Raw genomic sequence first — 23,703 nt, 5'->3', positions numbered from 1 at the left:
TAGATTAGGAATAATATTTACTTGTATTTATATATGCAATAAAATAGTAGCTGCAAAAAATCTATACATGCTTTACTAAAAAACTATTGTATATATTCTAATAAAATTTTGTAAGATAATAGGGTTGTATTTGGGTCAACATACAGGATACTATGATAAAATGTCTCACTTCCATAAAAAAAAAATACGTAAATTCTGTCACGTGTCTATATAAAATACGAAAATTGTATATAGACACTTGATACATATTTATTATGTATTTATAAACAATTTTTCTTTATTCAATTAAGTACCTAACAGTTGGGTAATATAATTTAATATTAATTTGAATTTGTTACAAATTTCCTATTATATATTTTATTCATGTTATTACTACAAAACGGAAAATACGTAAATTAATGTGTAAAATAATTTAATTAATACCTAAGGCTGACCCTAATACACACATAAAAGGTAGGTACATAATTAGTCGCTATTCATTTGAATAGGTTCTAATTATGTACTTTTCTATTATGTAGATATAGAAATGATAATAATTTATTATTTAGTATGAGTAATATTAAAAGACTTTACAAAAAAACCTTTAAATTATTTTGTATTTGCATGTCTATATTTCGGTTTGATGTATAAGATATGGTAATATAATTACGGGGTTATCATCTTCATCATATGAGCCGTTAAGTGTCCGCTGCTGAATATAGGTTTCCTCCAGTTGGAAGGTTTTATCAGTAGTTGCCACGTTTGGCAGGCAGGTTGGCGATCGCAGTTAGGCTTTGATGATGTTTTAAGAGAGACGCTGCTGCCCATCCTTCGACCATTAAGTTATTTTAGTCGCCTCTTACGATACCCACGGGAAAGGAAGTGGTGGCCCACTCTATCATCATTATTATTTCAGCCATTATCTATCCACTGCTGGACATAGGCCTCCCCCATAGACCGCCAAAAAGAATGGTCCTGAGCCACCTGCATCCACTGACTCCCTACAATTTATTTGAGTTCATTACTTCATCTAGTGGGAGGTCTTTGTACACTGCGTTTACCCGTACGAGGTTGCCACTCAAGAACCTAAATGTACCGGAAAAAAATTGCAGGGTACGGAGGCAAATCTTTGTTTTCACATGAGAGGTAATACGATCGTCACAGTGATGCCAATGATGATGTTTGTTGATATCTACGTGTAATGACGGGTACTGATCCGTCATTATACGTAGTGTCATCTAGATTGAAAGTGATATTGATCACTTTCAATATCATGGGGTTCTTCAAAAGGGAGGTAAAGAGGGTTCTTCAGGGTCGGCAACGCACGCGTAATACCTCTGGTTTTTCAATTGCAGATGTGCATAGGCTACGGTAACCACTTACCATCAGGTGGGCCGTATGCTTGCTTGCCACCTCAGTGGTATAAAAAAAACTTTCAATCAGATGGATAGTCGGCTTGTTTGTATTTCTAAGTCAAATAAAAAGAAATATTGTTCATATTTTCTCATTTCAATCGTAATACATACCAACAATACTTTCATAATAAGCAATTCCCTTCGCATCGCCTTATAATTTTTAATAACAATGGAAATTTGAAATAAAAATCCACGAACTAAATCTAAGCTGTCTTTATACTTATTTCCACTAAAATCTGACTTCAATTTTAACAAAATTAGCGCAGCACTAATATAAGTTTTAATGAAAAAAAAAATTATGAAAATCAGTTATGATTCTGTGAAAAAGTCACGTACATAAAAAAAAAATAGAAACATATCGAGAACTCTTTTTAAAAAAGGTTAAAAATATACGAATTAGCAATATTTGCATACTTATTTGCAAACCTGTAGTATACACATATACATGCAAATTTCAAATGAAACCAATCGGACCAATGCAGCACGTGTGACAAATCAGAAATTCTATGCTGCATGCAAATTGAGTATTTTGTCCGTGCCTTTAAAAGCAATACGAGATAAAAGTGTTCTGGAATGCGAGAAAGAGGAGTTTTCCCTAAAAAAGGTTGAAAATATAAGAGCGAATTAGGCAAATATTTGGGGATGATGCTGTGAAGGAACCAACCGTCCACAAGTTAAAAAGATTCAGAGAGGGCCGAGACAATGTTGATTGTTTTTTTCGATGTTCGGGGGATTGTCCATCAAGAATTCGTCCCTCCAGGCCAGACAGTTGATGGAAAATTCACGTCGATGTGCTCAATCAAAGCTCGTGTGGCACGAGTTCGTCCAAATTGGCGCGAGAGGGGCGTTGGATTCTTCACCACGACAATGCCCCTGCCCACACCTCTCTTGTTGTCCGTGAGTTTTTGAGTAAAAATTCAAATCACTTCTTCTTGTTCCCAAAAACCAAATTGGTACTTCGGGGGCGGCATTTGCATAAATGAGATAAAAAAAGCTACGACGCAACAACCAGAGGACTTTCAAGAGTATTTTGTCCGTGAAGGGGATAAAATTGATTTACCTGAATAATTGTAAAATAAAATTTTTAAAAAAACATATACAGCGTGATTGCTGAAAAAGGGGAAAGCTGTTCTGAATTTTAATATTTACGTATATTTAATAATTGCGAACATTTGTCATTGATCGGATTACTGTTTTTTTTTTAATGGATTATAATAGAATGGTAATCCCACCTGTGCTATCGGTATATATGGGCGGGACACCAGTGACGGATGATAGGTGAATATGAAGCAGCTCAGTTTGCCCACCGTGACGAATCTAACAATAAATCAATCACAATGGTTTCCAGGGGGAACCACGAGAAGAGTATATTGCTAGCAATGGGGCTATTAATCCTTATTACTAACGCTCCCTTCTTACTCCAGTTTACTCTTATAGGTCTTATACTTTTAAATATTTTGACCCGTCTTTTATATTTTGGCACACTGCTTTTTTTTATACAACTTAGAATGGCAAACATGTTGACGGCCCACCTGATGTAAAGTGGTAACCGTCGCCTATAGACATGAGCAGTACCATGGACATAACAGAGTATACTGTTTCGACCATGATGCCCCCCATGCGTTGTCATTCCTGAGGACTCAGGTGTTATTCCTCTGTACCCTGTAAATTCACGCCATATCCCACCCTTCAAACCGAAACACAGCCATGCAAACACAACTGCTTCACGGTTGAAACACGATTGCTTTAGGCGTGAGTAAGTTAACAAAGCATAATACACCTATACTAGAGAAGTAAAGTTTGAAATAAAACACTACACAATGTAATAAATATAATATTACTAATTTTTTTTTAATGGATGATAATGGAATGATAACCCCACCCGCGCTATCGGTATACACCTGCGGGGCACCAGTGAAGGATGATAGGTGAGTATGAAGCAGGTCAGTTAGCCCATCGTGATGAATTCAACAAGAATTGTTCACGATGATTTCCAGGGGGAACCACGTGGAAGTCGACCTAATAAGGCATAAATATTACTAATTAACATCCTATGTTATGTATATTATGGGTGTCAGTAAAACATTTAGTAATTAAAAACAACTCTTTATTAGCATTACAGAAAAGGTAGAAGTATATGTAGAAAAAGGATTAGTTACATAAAGATACATTATTTATGTATATGTATATAACACAGTAAGTATAGATAAGACAATATTTATATCATCGACGTCAACATATGGTATTGAAAATACCAAGGTTTTTAAAATAGCACAGTTAATAGAAACAAATAAATAAATAAATTTTGAAAAATGCCATAACTCCTAAAATATAAGCTACTGCTAAAATATATAATAATTGAATTATACTTGTTCATTCATTCATGTATAATCACATATTCGATTCGCATTAGTGATTAGTAAGGACTAAGAATATATAGAGAGAGCGTCTCTATATAAATGCTTTGCCAAAAATAGGTCAACTTTTTCATCCATGTTTGCGTGAATAGGGTTACCATCATGTACATTTATTACTCAGTATATGGGAGAAATTATAATGTAATACTAGCTGACCCCGCGAACTTCGTACCGTCTAACAGTCGATTCTTTAACTTTTTAGTTTTTTTTTTAATATTTATGCTACTTACTATTCGGAACGCCGGGTCAGCTAGAAAGATAAAAAAAGAAAAAATAAAATTAATAAGTCAACAATTATATTATGTCAAAAAATAAATATTATAAAACACGCCATGCCACGTCACTCAATTGTTTTGCCTTCCTGGAACCTCTCCACTAACACTTTAACTTTATGGTAGGGTATTAAAGTTAAAATTGACTTTTAAGTATTATTACGAATCGTTTATATGGGAATATAGAAAAATGTTGTTTTTAGACTTTTTCAGGCAATTTTTTAAATGTCTCTCTCCATAAGAACCATCCTTGTACTTCAAGGAATATTCTAAAAAAAGAATTAGCGAAATCGGTTCAACTGTTCTAGAGATTTGCGCTTAGCAACACGTTCAGCGATTTATTTTTATATTATTGATTAAATAAAAAAAAAAAAATAAAGATACAGAATTCTTACTAAATTGATATTTGTAAGAAAAGTATAAACAATGCATAATGGTCCGTAAAAGCGCTTAACCTTACTGTTTATTTTTATTTATATCTGAGTATAAACATATACAGACATAAAATACATTTTTATATTAAAATAATTAAAAATTACTGCTGTTTCAATTAGTACATACATATTCATTTCTAAGCAATGTAATATATATTATACATATTTATATTACTGTTTTTTTTTTTCTGTGATTATATTTTAGTTATGACATTTTTCATTTGAAGCAGTCATCGTTCTAATGGTATTCTGAAATACACGCAGGTAAAAAAATAAAAAAAAAAGATAGGTATAGGAATATTTTTTTATCCAATACAAAAAATATTAATGAAATAGCACAATTCTGTTGCTGACAACAAAGGAGACGTAGACTTAATTCATAGACATAGAATAATTTACATTTCTGTTTAGAAATATTTTATTTTTTTATATTTTTACATTTATCATTTAGAGATATTGATCTGTGCCCACTGGAGTGATGACTGCTTTTGTGATCGTAATTTCACCTCGACTCACATTAACGCGCCCAGAAAACAAATTTCTTTTTTTAGACAAACAGGCGACGATTAATATTTCAGAAGCGTTGTTTTTAATCAACAACAAAGAAATGAGCGCAATTTCCATAATTTGGTCCCATTTCAACAACGATATTCTTTTTAAATTTTCCTTTTATAGACAATACATTCACGGGTAGCAATATGATATGGAATAGCTTGAGGACGATAAAGATAAAACAAATATAATATAATAACGTTCATATTTATTACTTAAACATATCTTCCTACATCAGTAACACATTCCAAGCTCGACGACGTACTTACACTGTATAACACATGGCTTTTATGTACTAACATCCATTAAAGCAACAAGGCAAACAATCCAAACTCATTCAAGTTATCTTAATTCACTAGCAGTTCCTTAATTGTACTGTAACAACACTTAAATTTATATTGAGTTGTATCTAGTAATTAAATCTTTAATTGTAAACAAAAATACTGATTTCGATAACATTCGCGGTGCATAATATTCAGTTTTATTTTAATGTAATTTTTCATTAATTCATTAACTGCCCCTTATTAAATTTGTACGTACTGTAATGATATTATATTTACATCAAGTTGTAAAAATTATAATAATAAAATTGGAAAAAATAATATTAACTTGCGTGAATGTTTTAAATGAAATTTTTCGTTCCATTTTCCATTCCGCACCTTAGTAATTCCGCCGTTTCAGCTTCATATGCGACTATTAGAGGCGTGCCAGATATTTTACTCTTATCGCTCGTCCCTCTAGAATTTCACGAATAATGTAGATTTCTGTAGATATTAATGGAATGGAAGATATTACGCAATATTCTTGTACTCTTATGTGAAATAATTTTGTAGATTTTTTAAATTATTTGTTTTGAAATTGTACGCTACAAACGCATGCTTAGTACTCGTAGTGTACCCTGATTTATAGACCCCAAATTCTAGTGATGGAAATACTCTTAAATCGAATAAACCCGAGTAATGGTGATAGGATCGCACCTTGCCATCTTATATTAATTTATTATTCTCGGTGAAATATGGACATGTCGAGTATTAATCACGACAGTGGTAATAGTTGAATAGCTCTAACTACACCATCAGGGATTATTGTCAGGAACATTTATCTGTTTTTATTTTTTATTCCAAAACCAGTCTAAAGTATTTCCGAGTTATACGCTGTATTCCTTTTACCTTTTATAAAACCTTGTATAAAGACTGTAATGAATGTCAAGCAATAGTTATTGAGATGTAATCCAATTTTTCCAAAATAGAAAAATAAAGCAATAACAAAACGGACTGTAGTCGTTGGAGGTTGGAGTTCCTTACTGAATCATTCTTTTTTCAACGAGAAAATTAATTGCATTGTCAGACTAATCGATTCACAGTTTTCTGAGCTTTCTGCAGTTTTTATGTAGGAATAACACTGAAAAATTAAACGGTATTTCAGATATATATAAATCTCTCTATGGTATCATACGATTTACCTTTAGGATTTACTATTACGATATACTTTATAGCAGTGTATGCAATTGTAATATTATAATAACCTTTTACAAGTAATGTTTGTAAACTGATAAAGAAAGTCATTTTGGATTATAATTCGAAAACCGTACAATCCTTTTGAGCACTTTATAAACGTAATATAATTAAAGATAAAAAAACCGTCTTCATTTGTGACAAAACCAGTTATTTTGATTTACAAAATAAACTTCTGAACTTATTTTAATAAAATTTCTATAGGATTAATCTGTAAATATATCGTTTCAAATAAATAAAAAAATCTAAATTGGTTTACAACTGACGGCATTATGAGGTAACAAACATAAAAAAAATACAGCCCAATTGGGAATGTTCTTCTTTTTGAAGGTAGTTGAGAAAAAAAAAAGAAGGAAATATTAATTTTAAGGAACAGTTGTTTGTAATATATAAAATTATTTAATTTATTTACAGAGAGTTGATAACACATAATAACAAGGAGATATGTAATATGAAGAAGGTTATGTCTTCAAGGTTAAACTTCTTTATAAAGTCTGATATATTATTTAGTAATCGATATAGTTTGGTAGATAAAAATTATAATGACAAAGAATGAATAAAAATTGTGAAAACATTAACAATTATATATAGATATAAATTTTGAATTTCATGTTGGTAGTAATATTGATTAGGGTTAAGGATTTCGTTTTAAATTCTCAAATTTATTTGAAATAGTGGCAACAATATTTTGTTATTTTTTACTTTTTTTTCCGATACATATTTATATAGCACCACTGTCCAATACATCAAAGAATATATCGCCATTATAATTCTTTAGCATAAAGACAATTCAAGTTCAAAACGTTTTAAATATCACTGAATGACGCACGACCTCTTGTCATTCTGACCAGTAGGTCTGACTAGCCTGTTAAGATTGAGCTTGGGGCTGCCACTAGCGCTATCACTGTCCCCTTTGGCACAAGTCTTCGTTCTCATAATCATAAGGTCAGTACGGATACTGGGTCTTCGAACGTTGGGTGCGACGACACCGCACGCGTCCGACAACCTTCTCTTTATTGAAAGCGTGCATTTCTTATTTCTATTGCTTTGGCTGCTTGTGGGCGGTAACGTGCAGGGGCTCCCAAACGCAGTGCTGACACGTTTGTGATGATTAGGAGCCATTTCTAATGGCAAATTGGCTACGACGAATAATTCATAGAAGAGGTCGTCGACCCGATAGTTTTTCTTAGCAGACGTCTCGACGAATACACAAGCTGGGTCCTGGGTGGAACAATACGCTACAGCTTCTTCAGGTTGGACAGTCCTGGGAAAATAAATACGTACTTATAAATCTATGACAGTAATTAGAAATGGTTCATTATTGATATATCATACCACAATTTAATCTTAAAAATGTATGTTATAGAATACATTGGTTATAATATAAGGCCACGTTCACATGCTTGCACAAATATATTTATTTTAAGAATGTTGAGATATTTTCCATGTTTACATACTGGAAAGCAATAAATAATAATTTCTATAGTTTTTTGAATTTTATAGTAAAATTCAATAGCTTATATATAAATGATTATTAATAGCCATGTATTTAAGAATAGGAGAAAAAGAGAAATAGAGAACAGTGACAAAGATAAGTTGACACCTGTTACATTTTGAAACATAGTTTTTTAACATGTAGAATATAGAGGTAGAAGAGTGCGTAAGAATTAATTGTATTTCTCTCTCGTATATTTTAATCCAATCTAAACTACTATTATAAAACCGGAGAGTTTGTTTGTTCGATTGATCGCGCTATTCTTAGGAACTATTGGTTTGAATTGAAAAATTATTTTAGTGTTATATAGCCCAATTATCGAGGAAGGCTACGGACCAGTAAGAGAGGAGCATCGATAAAATATGTTACAAAAACGGTTAAAAGCGAAATTTACTAATATAATTACCCATTATAAACATACAATGTTTCTCCTGATTTCGTCCGCGTGATTTCAAATTAGCATTGTAGTTACCAAATTACAAATTTTGAGCAATCGTTTTCAAGTGGGTTGTTAAAGAAAGTTTCAGCTCGTTTAAAATTATATTATAAGTGCCTACGCCCCACTCTCAACCCTCTCATTCTCTTATATGACGCAGACAAAGTTGTGTGGGTCAGCTAGTGTTATTATATATCTTTTATTTTATTGCATACCTTTACATCTTTTCAAAAATGTCTTCAGCTACAGACTTACTTGAGTTCTCTGTCGCATTTATTGCCAGCTATAGCCATCGGCACCCTCGGTACTTGGCGTCGCCCCCTGCTTCCACCACTGGTAGCGCTTGCCTTCGTCTCCAGTATCTGCTCCCGAAGGCGGATCACTTCCTCGAAGGATTCACGGCTGTCCATCGAGAACACCAGTACGAAGATGTCGCCTGTTAAGATTTACGTATATATTTAGTATTGTATAAGTTGCACCTTACCACTATGTGGTCCGGACATAGAATAAACTACCACTTTCTTTCTCATGCGCGTCGTAAGAGGTAACTAAAGGAATTTAATGGTCTAGAGGCAGGCAGCACTAGCAGCATCCCTCTTAAAACATCACTAAAAGCATAGCTGCCGTTGCCAACCTGCCTGCCAAGCGTGACAGCTACTGGCAAAACTCCCCCTATGAAGATAGTTTATGTCCAGCAGTGGACAGTAACGTAAAAATATGATGAAAATAATAATGAAAAACGTACGGTTAAGATACGATTCAAAATACAAAGTGGATAATGATATTTACTTATTTATTTCAGGTAACGAGTTTATATACACATATTTAAGAAAATTGTACTATAATACCGTAATTGCCGCGCGGTCCCGGCATAGAATGGATCACCCCTACCTTTCCCGTAGGTGTCGTAATTGGTGACTAAGGGGACTTAATGGACGTAGGATGGGTAGCAGCGTTCCTCTCAGAGCATCAACAAAGTCTAACTGCGGTTGCCAATCCGCCTGCCCGCCGGCAAATACTGCCAGAACTCCTCCTATGGGAGAGGTTTTGGTTCAGCAGTGGACAGTTAAATGCTAATATGGTATACTAAATACACGTATTCTGCATGGTTCTGTTTCGATTTAAAGGGTGGGATATGGCGTAAATTTACAGGGTACAAAGGAATAACACCTGAGAGCACTGGAATGACAACGCATGGGGGGTATCATGGGCAAAACAGTTTACTCTGTTATGTCCATTGTACTGCTCATGTCTATAGGCGACGGTTACCACTTTCCATCAAGTGGGCCGTCAGTTGTTTGCTATTCTAAGTAGTATAAAAAAAATTCTTTACATGATGTGGCGACAAAATGTTACCAAGTTTTTTAAATTACGTGTATATTTTCTTGAAACCAAATCATACTGGCATTAATCTCCAGCTTTACAGTCCCTTTGTTTGAAGTAATAGTATTTTTAAACTGTGGTTAGAAATACTTTTCCACTCAAAACTTTTAACAGAATAAATTTCAAATATTATCGTAAGTAGATATGTGTTTCTCTTGTGATAGCCCCGTGTACCATAACATTTTATGCGCAGATAGTCGCATATAAAATTTTATAGCGCCCTGTTTGTGACATTCTTTACAGATTTCACTGTCGTTTTTTTTTTTACACAATTTCTGATAAAAGGAGTGTAATTTAAACAAGTAGATTTGAACCAATGTCATGGTAATGAATTTTTTGGAATGTCATTGAATATGTCTTAAATGTGAATGTACTTTTTTATTTAAAACTATCGTCATTAACACGGGTTCATATAACGATGGTTTAAATAAAGTTAATTGATGTACTTTGTCCAAAGTACGTATAAAAGTTTTTTAAAAAATTTTACAATTATTCAGGTAAATCAATTTTATCCCCTTCAAAGTAGATATGTGACATAATGCACTTGTGCCAACGCTTTCCACTGTGAGAAGGCCATAAAGTCCTCTGGTTGTATTTTATGCCCCGTCGTAGCTTTTTTTATCTCATTTTAAATGCCGCCCCCGAAGTACCAATTTGGTTTTTGGGAACAAGAAGAAGTCACACGGGGCCAAATACAGTTTTCACTGTAATGGAATTTTTTTCAAAAACTCACGGACAACAAGAGAGGTGTGGGCACATTGTCTGATAAGAATCCAACGCCCCTCTCGCGCCAATTCTGGACGAACTCGTGCCACACGAGCTTTGAGGCGTCTGAGCATTTAGAATTTTCCATCAACTGTCTGGCCTGGAGGGACGAATTTTTCTCGGAATCTTTTTAGTCACGGTTGGTTCCTACAGCATCATCCCCAAATGTTCTGAATGTTTCACTCTTCTTGCCGAGTTTCGAGAGAAACTATCGACGCGCTGCTCTTCAACACGGGCTCCATGCCGACGGGGTTTCGTTAAGAGGTAACTTCACAGATGGCGTGTGACAAGCCAATTACCGCACGGCGGTCAGACCAGAACTGAAGCATTGTTAGGGACATAAGGAAGGGGTCCTGCGCTTACCTTCCTCTTTCTCGCATTCCAGAACACTTTTATACGAACTTTCCGGACAGACCTCGTATTTTACATATGTGTGACAATAAATTATATTATAATCTCGACATATGTTTAGAGCTAATAAGGATTTTAACATTTAAATAAAAAAAAAGTTTAATGAGACAGAATGCTCTTAATATGATACATCTATATTTGTGTAAATAAATAAAAAAAAAATTCCTAAATTTAAAAAAATAAAACTATAAATATTTTATTAGATCTCAGTTAAATTACACAGTTTAGTTTTTAAATTTAGAATGACAAGACAATTTTAAAATTAGAACTGTTTTTAAATTCTATTAATATAATTTTGTTATTCTTTCAAGCGAAAAATATTAAACGGATTTAAACGTAATTTGTTACACAGGTAGGCTAACATAGCTTATAGGATACTTTATATATATACTATATACTTACTGATTTACAAGGGCAAAGCCGCATGATACAGCTAGTTTTATACCATTACAAAAAGAATGTCATTGTAGTCTAAATCTATACACAATAATATAACCTTTAGAAATTAAAATCGTTTTAAAGCCATCGTTAAAGAGGTTAACTTCCAGTGAAATGTCAAAAATACTACAAAATCGTTGTCATAAAAATTAACAAGCTGTACAATAAAAAGTAACAGCTCGGATAATAGGACCAAAAGTCGGATTCTACGGTATTACAGGCAAATTGCAGTTGAAGCGATGTGGTTTAACTTCGTAGGTACTCTAGCCACTGCTTTAAATTACGTTATAGCAAGCGAGCTTTTACGTACAGATGAGAGACGAAAATCCTTGTATGTTTACTATTTTTTTTTTAATATATTTATTTATAGTTTAATAAATAATAACAATAAGACCTCAGATGGTTGGTTTTTAAGGCGACTCACTCCCGACTCCTGGAAAAGATGTAGAGAGTATGGTACTCTTAGATATTGCCCACACAGTACACGGGTTTCTCTCTCTGGAACTTTTGGACTGTACTTCTGCCGAGGGTTAGTTTACCATTTTACCATCCTTTCCTTATGAGCGAAATTTGTTTAAAAAAAATATTTTATTAAATTACCTACTCTTCCATATTTTACCATACATGGCATGATAATCTATTTCAATACATATATTAGTATAATTCTATTATTAATACAGTTATTATATGTAGTTTATTAAATGTAATTTCACAATGCTTTGATTACAATATAGTACACAAAAAAAAACATTATTGCATCTAAATTTGCTTATTATATACTGTATATGACTCGAATAATGTTACAATGTCTTTTGCTTTTTAGAGTTAGATGCTAATTAACTAATTAAGTTAATTAGTTTTATTATTAGCTTTTATTAAAATTGTAGCTCCATAGATATAAAGTGAAGGAAATGTCAAGATTCTAAAAATATGAGATCGAGACAAAATGGTGGATAACAATACTACAGAAGTAATAAATTTAAAAATATAAAATTAAAAGTCTAATTATAATATCTCATCACACTTTCAAGATAATTCTTAAAATAATACAACATACAATATGATCAAAAATAGACAATCAATTTAGCGAAGACTAGTATAGATTTAGAGCAAACAGATATACGCGCGAGGCAATTTTAACTCTCGAGTCTTATAATAGATAGAAGAATGGATTTGGGAATTAATACACAAATAGCTTTTGTAGATCTTCAGAAGGCTTTTGATAGAGTAGATTAAGAAAAATTTATGTAGTTCATCATAGAGTAAGACAAGATTGTCTTTTTGTTATTTATTGATTTAGTTATTACGTTTACCAAATAGGGAGCTTGACAGTTTCTCAATTCGCTCTTTTAGCAATCACAATATAAGAAAATATAATGAAATTCAATAATTGGACACTTTCTAAATAATTTATTGCTATTATGGGAAACTACTACTACTAAACTACTTTTTAAATTTATAAATAGTGAAAGGATAATGTCATATTGTATAGAAATGTCCGGTCAAAGATGTGGCCTGGAATAGGACTGGAAGAGAATACATGAAATAGTTACGAGATAAGAGAAAATACTTAAAATATATACATATATAGCTTCCACGCTTCTGTTTCACGGATTCCATATATGGAATTAACACATTTTTTTGTTTTTTATAAACTTTTTGCGGTTAAGATTAGTGTATGTAACTCGGGTTATAGTACTATAATTTGCACTGTCGTGCTTCTAAATTGCTTGGCCACTGTCGCTACTAGTTAAATAGTACGACATCATTAATATTGCAGAGACTCGATTCATGCAGGTGGCTTAGAACCGGTTTATGGCTATAGCTTAGGGACATCAATCAATAAAAAATTCCTATGGTTAAGTAAATGACTGGCGATAATGATGATTTTCATTATTCTTATGATCCTCACTCTATTTTGGTCTGTTTCGATAGAAATTAATGATTTTTTGTTCCAACGACCAATTGTTTTTGAAATTATCACGGAAATACTGTCTAAATGTAATTACTAACAAATCGAAACATTCAATTGATTAATTAATTTTATTCTATTGGACATGAGCAGACGGTCTATGGTCGGATCAATCATTCGTTTTTTTGCATTTTCATTATGTTTTATTGAAATAAACTATAGTAGTAATACATACTACATAGAACTTTTTTTTAATGGAATATAATAGAATGTTACATCCGCCTGCGCTAAAAGTATACGCTTGCGAGGCACCAGTGAGGGATGACGGGCGAAAATATAAGGGCAGATCAGTTAGCTCATCGCGATGAATACACCTGGAATCAGCAGGCGGACCACGTGGCGGTCGACCTGACAGGGTTATATATTAGCAACGCATTCCGCATTGCTAATATATACCCTTCCTTCCACTACATAGGACTTATTGGGATATATTAATTATTCAACTTCAGTTGGGAGGAAAATGGAAATATATACGGGTGATTAAAACCGAGCCTGTCCCTGTAACAATGAGAAACGGTAGCTTAACGCACCAATTAACCTATTTAACTGTTAACGTAGACCGGTTAACCAAGGCATTACACTTTAATAATAATAGTTTGATAATTAACCACATCTGATATCAATGTAATCTTCGGTATTGGATCTAAGGAAATCATTAATATTATATCTATAATAACTTTTTACACTATTAATTATGCAATTCTAATCGTATTTGGCATTTTATTGTAATAAGTTGATATTTAGATAGAAACTACAAATTGAAAACATAAATTTATTCTGTTTGCATTATTTTAACCTGCAAATTATTAAAATCATATTATAGCTTCGGTACCTCTGTCCTATTTATGTTTCTGATGTAAACAGATATGTTTAGCATGGATGTATTTCGGTTTAAAAGGTTGTGTATGGCAATGAAATTAAAAGGTACAAAAGTTTAACATCTTGGACCTCAGAAATGGTAACGTATAAAGGGAATCATGGATTATACAGTATACTCTGTTATGTCCATGGTACTGTTCATGTCGACAGGCGAGAGTTATCATTTTTCGTCAGTTTATTTGACATTCTATGTTGCATAAAAAAGTAGATAATTTCGTTTTTACAAATATTATTTTTAACTTAATATAATGAATATGATGAATTTATTATGGCCAACTGTTCTGACTTCAATCTCACCTATTATCATTCATTCGTATCGCGCCAGTGTGTATACTATTATCATTCTATTTCCATCGTATAGAAAAAAAGCTTTCAAGGTATGGGAAAACCAGAAACACCACTTGCTTCTATCTTGATAAACCTTCGCAACTTATTAGCAAATCTAACAGCTCCATTGCCGGCTGTCAGGTTGACATCGAAAAATCGTGGTTAGTTCTTGTCGAATTCGTCACGACAATCAACTTACCTGCTTCCATCCTCACCTATCATCCCTCAACGGTGCCCTGAAAGCGTATACCAATAGTGCAGGCGGGGCCACCATTCCATTATCACCCATTAAAATAAAACAGATCCATTTCTTCACACAGACTCGTCGATTTCGAGTAATACATACTTTTAAATTTGCATTTTTACGGTCACTGTAACTGCGACAAGGACGCTCTCCACCAACTTTCCTGCTGTTTTTATATAAATAAACAAGAAACCTTCTTAATTAGCTATTTGAAAACGTGCACCTATTGTTTGTAAAATTTTGATGTTGCTTTGTTTTGATGTTTTTAGATCAATTTTCAACCGACTTCAAAAGGCTCCTTCCTTTTTTTCAAACCTTGACAATTACGTTGAATTTCTTTTATGTGTTACATTTTCTCAATTTCCCTATTAATTAAATTGTTTTTTTTTTTTGTATGTTATATGATATCTTTGTCAATATTGTAACGTTTTTAATGGGTTTATTTGGATCCGACATTGTTTTTTTCTATCTATTTATATATTTACTATATTTTAAATTATCACGAAAAATTACAATAATAAACTTGCACTGTATTTTTAATATCAATAAGATATTTTTTTATATATTGAAAAGTAATTTTTATTAATTTTGATATTTTTTTATCAAAACTGGCCACATAATAAAATGCAGTTAAATAAAAATCTGTGGTAGAACTCGTAGTATAAATTATTATGTATAGTCATGGAATTTAGCACAGATATTGAACTACTTTTTTTTATTAGAAATTTACTCATCTATTATTATTATCTATTTACTAATATAATACTTTCAGTAAACATTTTAAACACATCACAAGTTATATAAGTATTACAGAATGTAACGAAACAGGAAATATGTAATATTCAAGAGTTCCACGAACAGTAACCTCGTTGGGAAAGGTAATGGCTCACGCGAAGTTATTTTCTGGAAAATAACATTATTTTACACCATCCACCTAATTCCACTTACCCGCCTGTCTCATGCATTCCACTATGAATTTATAAATAAATGTCTATTTTAATAAAACAGCTCTTTTTCAAATATAAATGACACTAGTACAATGTTATTGCAGTGATATATTATATAACGTATTACTAGCGTGTGTACATCCAAACACAAACAAACATACACAACACACACACACACACACACACACACACACACACACACACACACATACATAGTCATACACATACATATACATATTTAAGAACAGTCTTTTTAATCTTTCTGGTGTCTAAAATACAAGTTACGACCACAAATTACGATACTTTTATTTTGTATAAAGTAAATTGTAATATTATTATACATTGTAATTTGTGGAGATGAATAAACTAATTTTTATTATTTATTTTATTATTAATCAAATATAAAAATTGTGTTTAATTTCAATTATATACCAAATATAAATATTATCTCGTAAACACACATGATTTAAATATATAATAACGAGTCAATTTAATTGTATAATATAGCGCAAACTCAAAATATAATTAGCTAATTATACTTAATAGTAACATAATTAGAAGGATCCAACTAGATTCTCAGGTTTACAATATGAAATTTATTTAGCACGATTAAAATGAAAAACATTATTTAATTGGTATGAAGGAGAATCTAGATATTTTTTTTATACAACTTAGAATGGCAAACAAGCTGACGGCTCACCTGATGGAAAGTGGTAACCGTCGCCTATAGACATGAGACATAACATAACAGAGTATATTGTTTCGCCCATGATACCCCCCATGCATTGCCATCCCTGAGGATTCAGGTGTTATTCCTCGGTACCTAGTAAATTCACGCCATATCTTACCCTTCAAACCGAAACACAGCCATGTTGCTTCACGGTTGAACAGAGGTACCCAAGCAATCGACTTTTGTACAAAGTCTCCCTCTGGTACAAATAAAAGTTGCGGCTAAACACTGTAATTATAAAATATCCTCTACCTTGGCTTACTGTAGGCTGTATAGCAGAGTATAGGAGTTTGCATAGTACACGGGCAGTATAGATGACATTAGCTTAACTATCAGCCACTGTATCTACAAACTGGGGCGCGTTAATTGCCGTCACAGATTGCACGCGCTGGGAAGCTACGGCCGCGACACGCCTCCCGACTCTATGTAGCGTAGATAATTACGTGCTTAGCAACTGTGGACACTTGAGCAAGTGTTCATGCAAGTACTTGTACATAATATAATAGTGTTATGGTGTTATCTAATGTTTCCTAAGTTTTTATAATGGTTATACTAGTTACTTACCTATTTATTTTATTTAGATTGTTATTTTAATTTTATTTTATATATAACAAAAAATATTCGGATTTTTATACAATCTTTTTTTTTACAACTTAGAATGGCAAACAAGCTGACAGCCCACCTGATGGAAAGTGGTAACCGTCGCCTATAGACATGAACAGTACCATGGACATAACAGTACACACACATACTGTTTCGCCCATGATACCCCCCATGCATTGCCATTCCTGAGGATTCAGGTGTTATTCCTCTGTACCCTGTAAATTCACGTCATATTCCACCCTTCAAACCGAAACACAGCCATGCAAACACAACTGCTTCACGGTAGAAACACGAATGGGACAGAGGTACCCAAGCAATCGACTTTTGTACAAAGTCTCCCTCTGGTAGTATCTACATCAAACTCGTTAGCAGTGTTCGAATATCAGCCGTTAATTGTCCACTGCTGGACATAGGCTTACCTCTGTTGGGAGGTTTTGCCAGTAGTTGTCCATCATCTCATTCTCTTAGTCGCTTCTTACGACTTGAAGGATGAGATATGGTGGTGAAATTAGAAGGTATGGAGGCATAACAATATAGTACTAGAGGAGGGGTAGATTGTTAATAATAACCAGTACCATTGCTAGCAATACACCCAGTCAGGTCGATTTTCACGTGGTCCTCTCTGAAAACTATAATGATGAATTCCAGGTGTATTCATCGCGTTAGGCTAACTGACTAACTGTCAGTTTTACACCATAGTACTCAGGAATATGGCAACTCATAAACCTTCCATGTGGTGGGGAGAGAAGTGAGAGGGGAGGCCTTGTTCAGCAGTGGACAATTAACGACTGATATGTAATGATAATGATCCCACTTCTTTAACTGAAACATACTAAGCACAGCTACTTCGTTACAAAAACACGGGTGGGACAGATATACCCATGCGGACGACTTTTGTCAAGAAAAATGTTTAGCACATGTATTTTATAAAAATCTTTACTAATATTATAAATATGAAAGTGAATTTGTTTGTTTGTTTAACTAAGAAATTTGGTATACCCGTAATTATAAGATGAAGAAGAATGTAGTCTATTTTCTATTCCGGTCAAAATATCCCGGTCGCGCGGACGAAGTCGCGAGTAAAAGCTATTTACAGATTATCGATTTAGATTTATTTAATTCTAAGCTGAAATCCGTAAGATGTGTGCTGAGTCAGGAGTTCTTTGATAATTCATTTTTATGTGTTAAGTTTCAATTTTTTTTTTGTATAATTACCTACCTACAATATATATCCCCATACTTCAAATTTTATTATTCATTATATTCATTATTATTGATTTTTTATATTTATTATTCTTTTGTAAAGTAAAACTTTATATCTGTTTATTTTTCTCAATAAAAAAATAAAATAAATTAATAAATAAATTTGTCTGTATTTCAAGGCGAAAAGCAACAACACCAACAGTTAGGTTTTTTGTTATATTATTTTTCTTCATCAAAATATGATAAAAAATATTGGAATAATGACAGTTTTCTGTGATATAGATACACTGTATTTACATTGTAGAACCTACTTATCTTTATAATCTAGTCTACTTCGTAGCAAAATATATTTTAATAAAGTATTTATTTTATCAAAGACAAAGTTATTCCCACATTCTAAACTAAACATTGTTATCGAAAGAACAACGGGCAACTTGTACGCGTACGTTGATCAAATTGTATTGAAACAAAGTAGGTTTCTATTTTCTATACTCGAATATTCAGTATTTTCCACTGTTAGACTTTGTATATAATATAATAACATTTATAGGCATTCCTTACAAAACTGTGTAATTTTTTTTATATTTTGTTACATTCTTACAATATTTTATGATATATCTATACCTGTATATTCTTGATAACAAATAACAATAGTGAGGTAAATAGGCTGTTTTGTATAAGTCCTGAATTAATTTCTAAGTAGAGCATATTTCTACTAGTAAATTTGCAATTGTTGTCTAGTTCTTATTATTATTATTATATTCATCTCGCATTTTTCAATTGCAGGAAGTTTTGACATCACAAATCGATGTAAAAAGATATTACTATTATTCATTTAATTGCAATAAGTTTTTTTTTTTTATAAAAAATGTCTTCTAAAGTTTTAAATATACAATAGAGTTTTATATCAAGTTTTCTTTGTTTTACTGATGAATGGTGCTTCGTTTCATAGCCACCTCTTACGACATCTTGTCTGTAAATGAAAAGGTCAAAATCTCTGACAAATAATGAGATTTTTTTTATTTAAATATTTCTATTTTCACAGGCAAGTTCCTGGACAAGTAAGTAAATAGAATCAATTCCATAAATCAAAACACACTCTATCTTTATATACATCAGTCTTATTTCATCTACTCATAATCATATCCTAGTCTCATGCCTATATAATATCGATATAATATAATAACATGATAGTCTCTCCCCTCTAAACTGTGTAATTTTTTTTATATTTTGTTACATTCTTACAATATTTTATGATATATCTATACCTGTATATTCTTGATAACATAACAATAGTAAGGTAAGTACGCTGTTTTGTATAAGTCCTGAATTAATTTCTAAGTAGAGCATATTTCTACTAGTAAATTTGCAATTGTTGTCTAGTTTTTATTATTATTATTATATTCATCTCGCATTTTTCAATTGCAGGAAGTTTTGACATCACAAATCAATGTAAAAAGATATTACTATTATTCATTTAATTACAATAAGTTATGTTTTCTTTATAAAAATGTACAATAGAGTTTTATATCGAGTTTTATAGGTAAGTTAAGGCCTTTCCCAATACTCGCCTCTTTTTAAATTCACGTTGGATATTTATTTTTTCCATCTAATATCCTTCCCGGGGGGGAAAGGGATTGTTAGTAATGGAGACTGAGAATCCCATTGCTAGCAATATACTCAACCAGGTCGACCTCCTCGCGGTTCTCTCTGGAAACTATCATGGTCTCATCATCTAAATTCCTGATGAATTCATCATGATGGGCTAACTGGCCTGTTTTCATTCTCATCTATCACCCTTCACTGGTGCTCCGCCAGCGTATCCCGTTAGCGCAGGCGGGGTTACCATACCATTTTCACCCATCAAAAAAATATCCTTCCCGAACTCATTTTCATATCAATATCTATTAAATTAGCTGGTTGTCACATTACTTACTGTACTAATGCAATTACAATTTTCCATGGATACTGCTAAGTCTTCTCTCTTAAAATATTACCAAAAACTTAACTGCGATTGCCAACCCGTCCGCCAAGCGTGGCAACTACTGGCAAAATCCCCCTTATGGGGGAGTGCACAGTTAACGGTTGATACCACAACAACTTACTAATATTATTAATGTAAAAGTGAGTTTGTTTGTTACTTCTTAGCCTCTTAACGACTTAACCAAATTGGAATTTAGTATACACGTTCTATATGGGATGGAAAAGAACATAAGTTACTTTTTATCTAGTTTTAGTCACGCGGACGAAGTCACGAGTAAAGACTAGTTCTCTACAAAAATTAATGAATATACTTAAGTAAACCATAGGTCTGCGGTCTCCAGAATGGGTGCTTATGTAGGTGTACACACATCATTCTTAGTCAGACATTAAAACCCGCAAGACGCCTATTCCATTTGAGGAACGTTAAATTAATTACCTACGAGAATATATTCTGATGATACACTGTTTTGGTGATGAGTTTCCCAGCAATTCCCAGTCTCTATGTTCGGAAAGTATTTATTTTGTATATTATATAATATTTTTTTAATGTTATCGTTTAATAAAACCTCATATACTCGTATAATGTGCAAAATATCATCATATAGATCAAGAATGTACTTGGAAGTACTGCGGCATATTAATACCGTGCATATCTATCTCATATTGTCATACTATACATGCCCAAGTACTATACCGTCATGACACGCATGCCCACGATATTATAGCGAAAAATTAACGTCATCTCTACACCCACTTACATCTTACTTTCCTATTATATCGTGATGATTATTCCACTCTATACTAATGCTGTTTGGAAGAGATTTAGTGATAAAACCACCCATTGTTACCTCTTTATCTTGCTTCTTGTTACTAAGACTTTTTGTGTAACAATATGGTTAACCATTGTAATCTGTATCATTCTTTGAAGGGAACAATAAAAAGTTTTTATTCATTAATCGTGACGATAAAATCTTACGATATCGTATCGTGCTACGGTAAGTCATAAAGATCACCCGAAGTCTTAATGTTATTATTATAAGTGTATGCACATTAAACATTTCTCTTTGATTTATTGAATAATTTCAGGTAGTTAAGTGAAAAATAGACGAAATTAATATTTGAATTCTATTCAATCACTAAACGCCCATTCAATTTGCGAAGAAAAGTAATTCGAAATCACATTCCAGAACATGAAATTTCCAGGATTCTTTTTTTTGTTCAACCATTCCCATTGAACCGACGCGACGTGACTCAATTCTCACCTAAACTTCCACTTTTTTAATACGCAGCGTTTTTATGTTGAAAAAAAAATATTGCGGTATACCAGTTAGTTTTGTATAACAGTAATTTTTTTTATTTACCGATATAAAATTTGAGTAAGCTGAAGTGGCAATGGGTTAGCCGACCACTTGAGCAACCGACAAATGACTGGGAAGAAAGATCCTCGAGTGGGTGGAGGGGACTCGAATTATTTATAAGAGGGACGCTAGTCAATTGTCGTTTTCAAATGTCTCCATGCAATTGCAAGTTTTTCTCTTCTATTATATCGTAATGCTAAAATCCTTTATAGGATGCCATGTTACGATAAAATATAAAAACGCAGTTTTGGACTATTCACCACCAGATCATCGATAACATCATTTGATGTTATTGTTAAATTAATGTTAGTACAAATGTACTGCAAGAAGTAAGTAGATAAATACAAGGTTTTTCATTAGAATTTTGATGACATATGAAGCACGATAATTGTTACCAAATAATTTGTCTTCAAGAGGTAACTTTCCTTCAATAACAATTTAAACAATAGTGAACTGAGACAATGAAAACAGCGATAAAAATATTGTTTTTTTAGGATTAATAATAAGTACATAGTAGATTGATGGGTGCTGAATAGGCTTAAATTATGATAGACAGTCGATATCCTCAATAAACATCTGAACAATTTGTTACGTTCTTGAAAAGATAGTCAATCTATTATAATCAATAAGCTTTGAAACCCGTGGAACCTGTCAATAACATGATTGCTCTAAATACTGTGAGACCAAATACTTTGAAGCTACTTAGTATTCTAAGCATCGTTTCCATTTAATCCGGAAATAACTGGCTATACAGTTAAAGATTATTAAGCTGATGAGACGATTATAATGCTGAGGACAAAAACTCCTAAATGATTTGCCGTTTAGACTTCTATTTTCTTCTAGATTGCATCATTATTTACAGGTCTAAAATGTATAGTATAGGTAATAGGATTTGACGAAAAGAAATTCTTGATATAACGAAGCATAGGTAAATGGAACAAACTAATTGTATGTAGACACATCAAATATATTCTCTGTTTAAATAAATTTTATAAACGAAGTAGATGATATAGAAAAAATAAATTTATAACTTTCTAGTTTTTTTTTTTTTTACATTTAACACTGAGTGTTTAAATAATTTAGCATAGAACGATATTTTATATAATAGGAGAACAAAATGTATGTAATTGTACGGAGGCGCTTTTAAATTTCCATGACCACACCGTGGACAATATGATCATAAAAGTTTAAAAGCGTCATCATAAAATTGCATACATTATGCTTCTCTATTGTATCGTGACGATATAATTGCACAATATCGTGCCGCAATATGGTAAATTATAAAGTGCTTAAATCCGTTTTCCCAGTTATAACAAAAGTAACAACCTGATAAAGGAATTAGCTGAACAAAGACTTAACAAGAGTAACTTTATTGGGTTTTAATATAGATCCCTAATTGCAGATTTTCATGATTACATTATAAAGTGTTCGTAATTTGAATTCAAACGCCCATTAAAGATATAAATACTTGTAATATTATAAACGAGAAATTGAGTTTGTATGTGTATGTGCATGTGTGTGTGTGTGTATGTTTTTGGTGCCTTAACGACTTGAAATTCACTATGAAATTTTGTGTATATGTACTAGGTATATAGGATGAAGAAGGACATAGGCTACATTTTATGCCGGTCAGTACATATATCCTGGTAACGAGGATTAAGTAGCGGTCCTTTGGGTATATTTTACTGCACCATCTAGTCTCAAAGTAATCAGTTTATATTCTAGGTACTAACATTACGTTATTTCCAAAAAATAAAATTATTAAAATTTATTTTTTTGTATTTTTTATAATATATAAATTTGACTCCGTAACGTGATTTACACTTTAATATTTCAGTAGTGTTATTATTATTATTTCAGCCGTTAACTGTCCACTGCTAAACATAGGTCTCCCCCATAATGGAGGCTTTGTCAATAGTTGCCACGCCTAGCAAGCGAATTGGCAA

The 23,703-nt window shown here is 32.5% G+C and overlaps 1 protein-coding gene across 2 annotated transcripts in view; it reads right to left on the bottom strand.

Annotated features, from left to right (window-relative positions):
- Positions 1–3,501: 3,501 nt before the first annotated feature.
- LOC113521492 (GTP-binding protein Rhes) overlaps positions 3,502–23,703 on the bottom strand; it is a 97,900-nt gene continuing 77,698 nt past the window's right edge. For both annotated transcript variants that reach the window (XM_052894077.1, XM_026907026.3), the window contains 2 exons: positions 8,770–8,950; positions 3,502–7,847 (listed from right to left, as the gene is read on the bottom strand). In XM_052894077.1, the coding sequence (XP_052750037.1) occupies positions 7,397–7,847; positions 8,770–8,950 (632 nt within the window). In that variant the 3' untranslated portion in view covers positions 3,502–7,396. The remainder of the gene's footprint in view (positions 7,848–8,769; positions 8,951–23,703) is intronic.

The sequence above is a fragment of the Galleria mellonella genome, unplaced genomic scaffold, assembly GCF_026898425.1.
Source record: "Galleria mellonella isolate WM207_F2 unplaced genomic scaffold, CSIRO_AGI_GalMel_v1 utg19, whole genome shotgun sequence".
Lineage (NCBI taxonomy): Eukaryota > Metazoa > Arthropoda > Insecta > Lepidoptera > Pyralidae > Galleria > Galleria mellonella.
The sequence above is the reverse complement of the archived record's forward strand: the minus strand, read 5'-3'. Positions and strand labels throughout refer to the sequence as shown.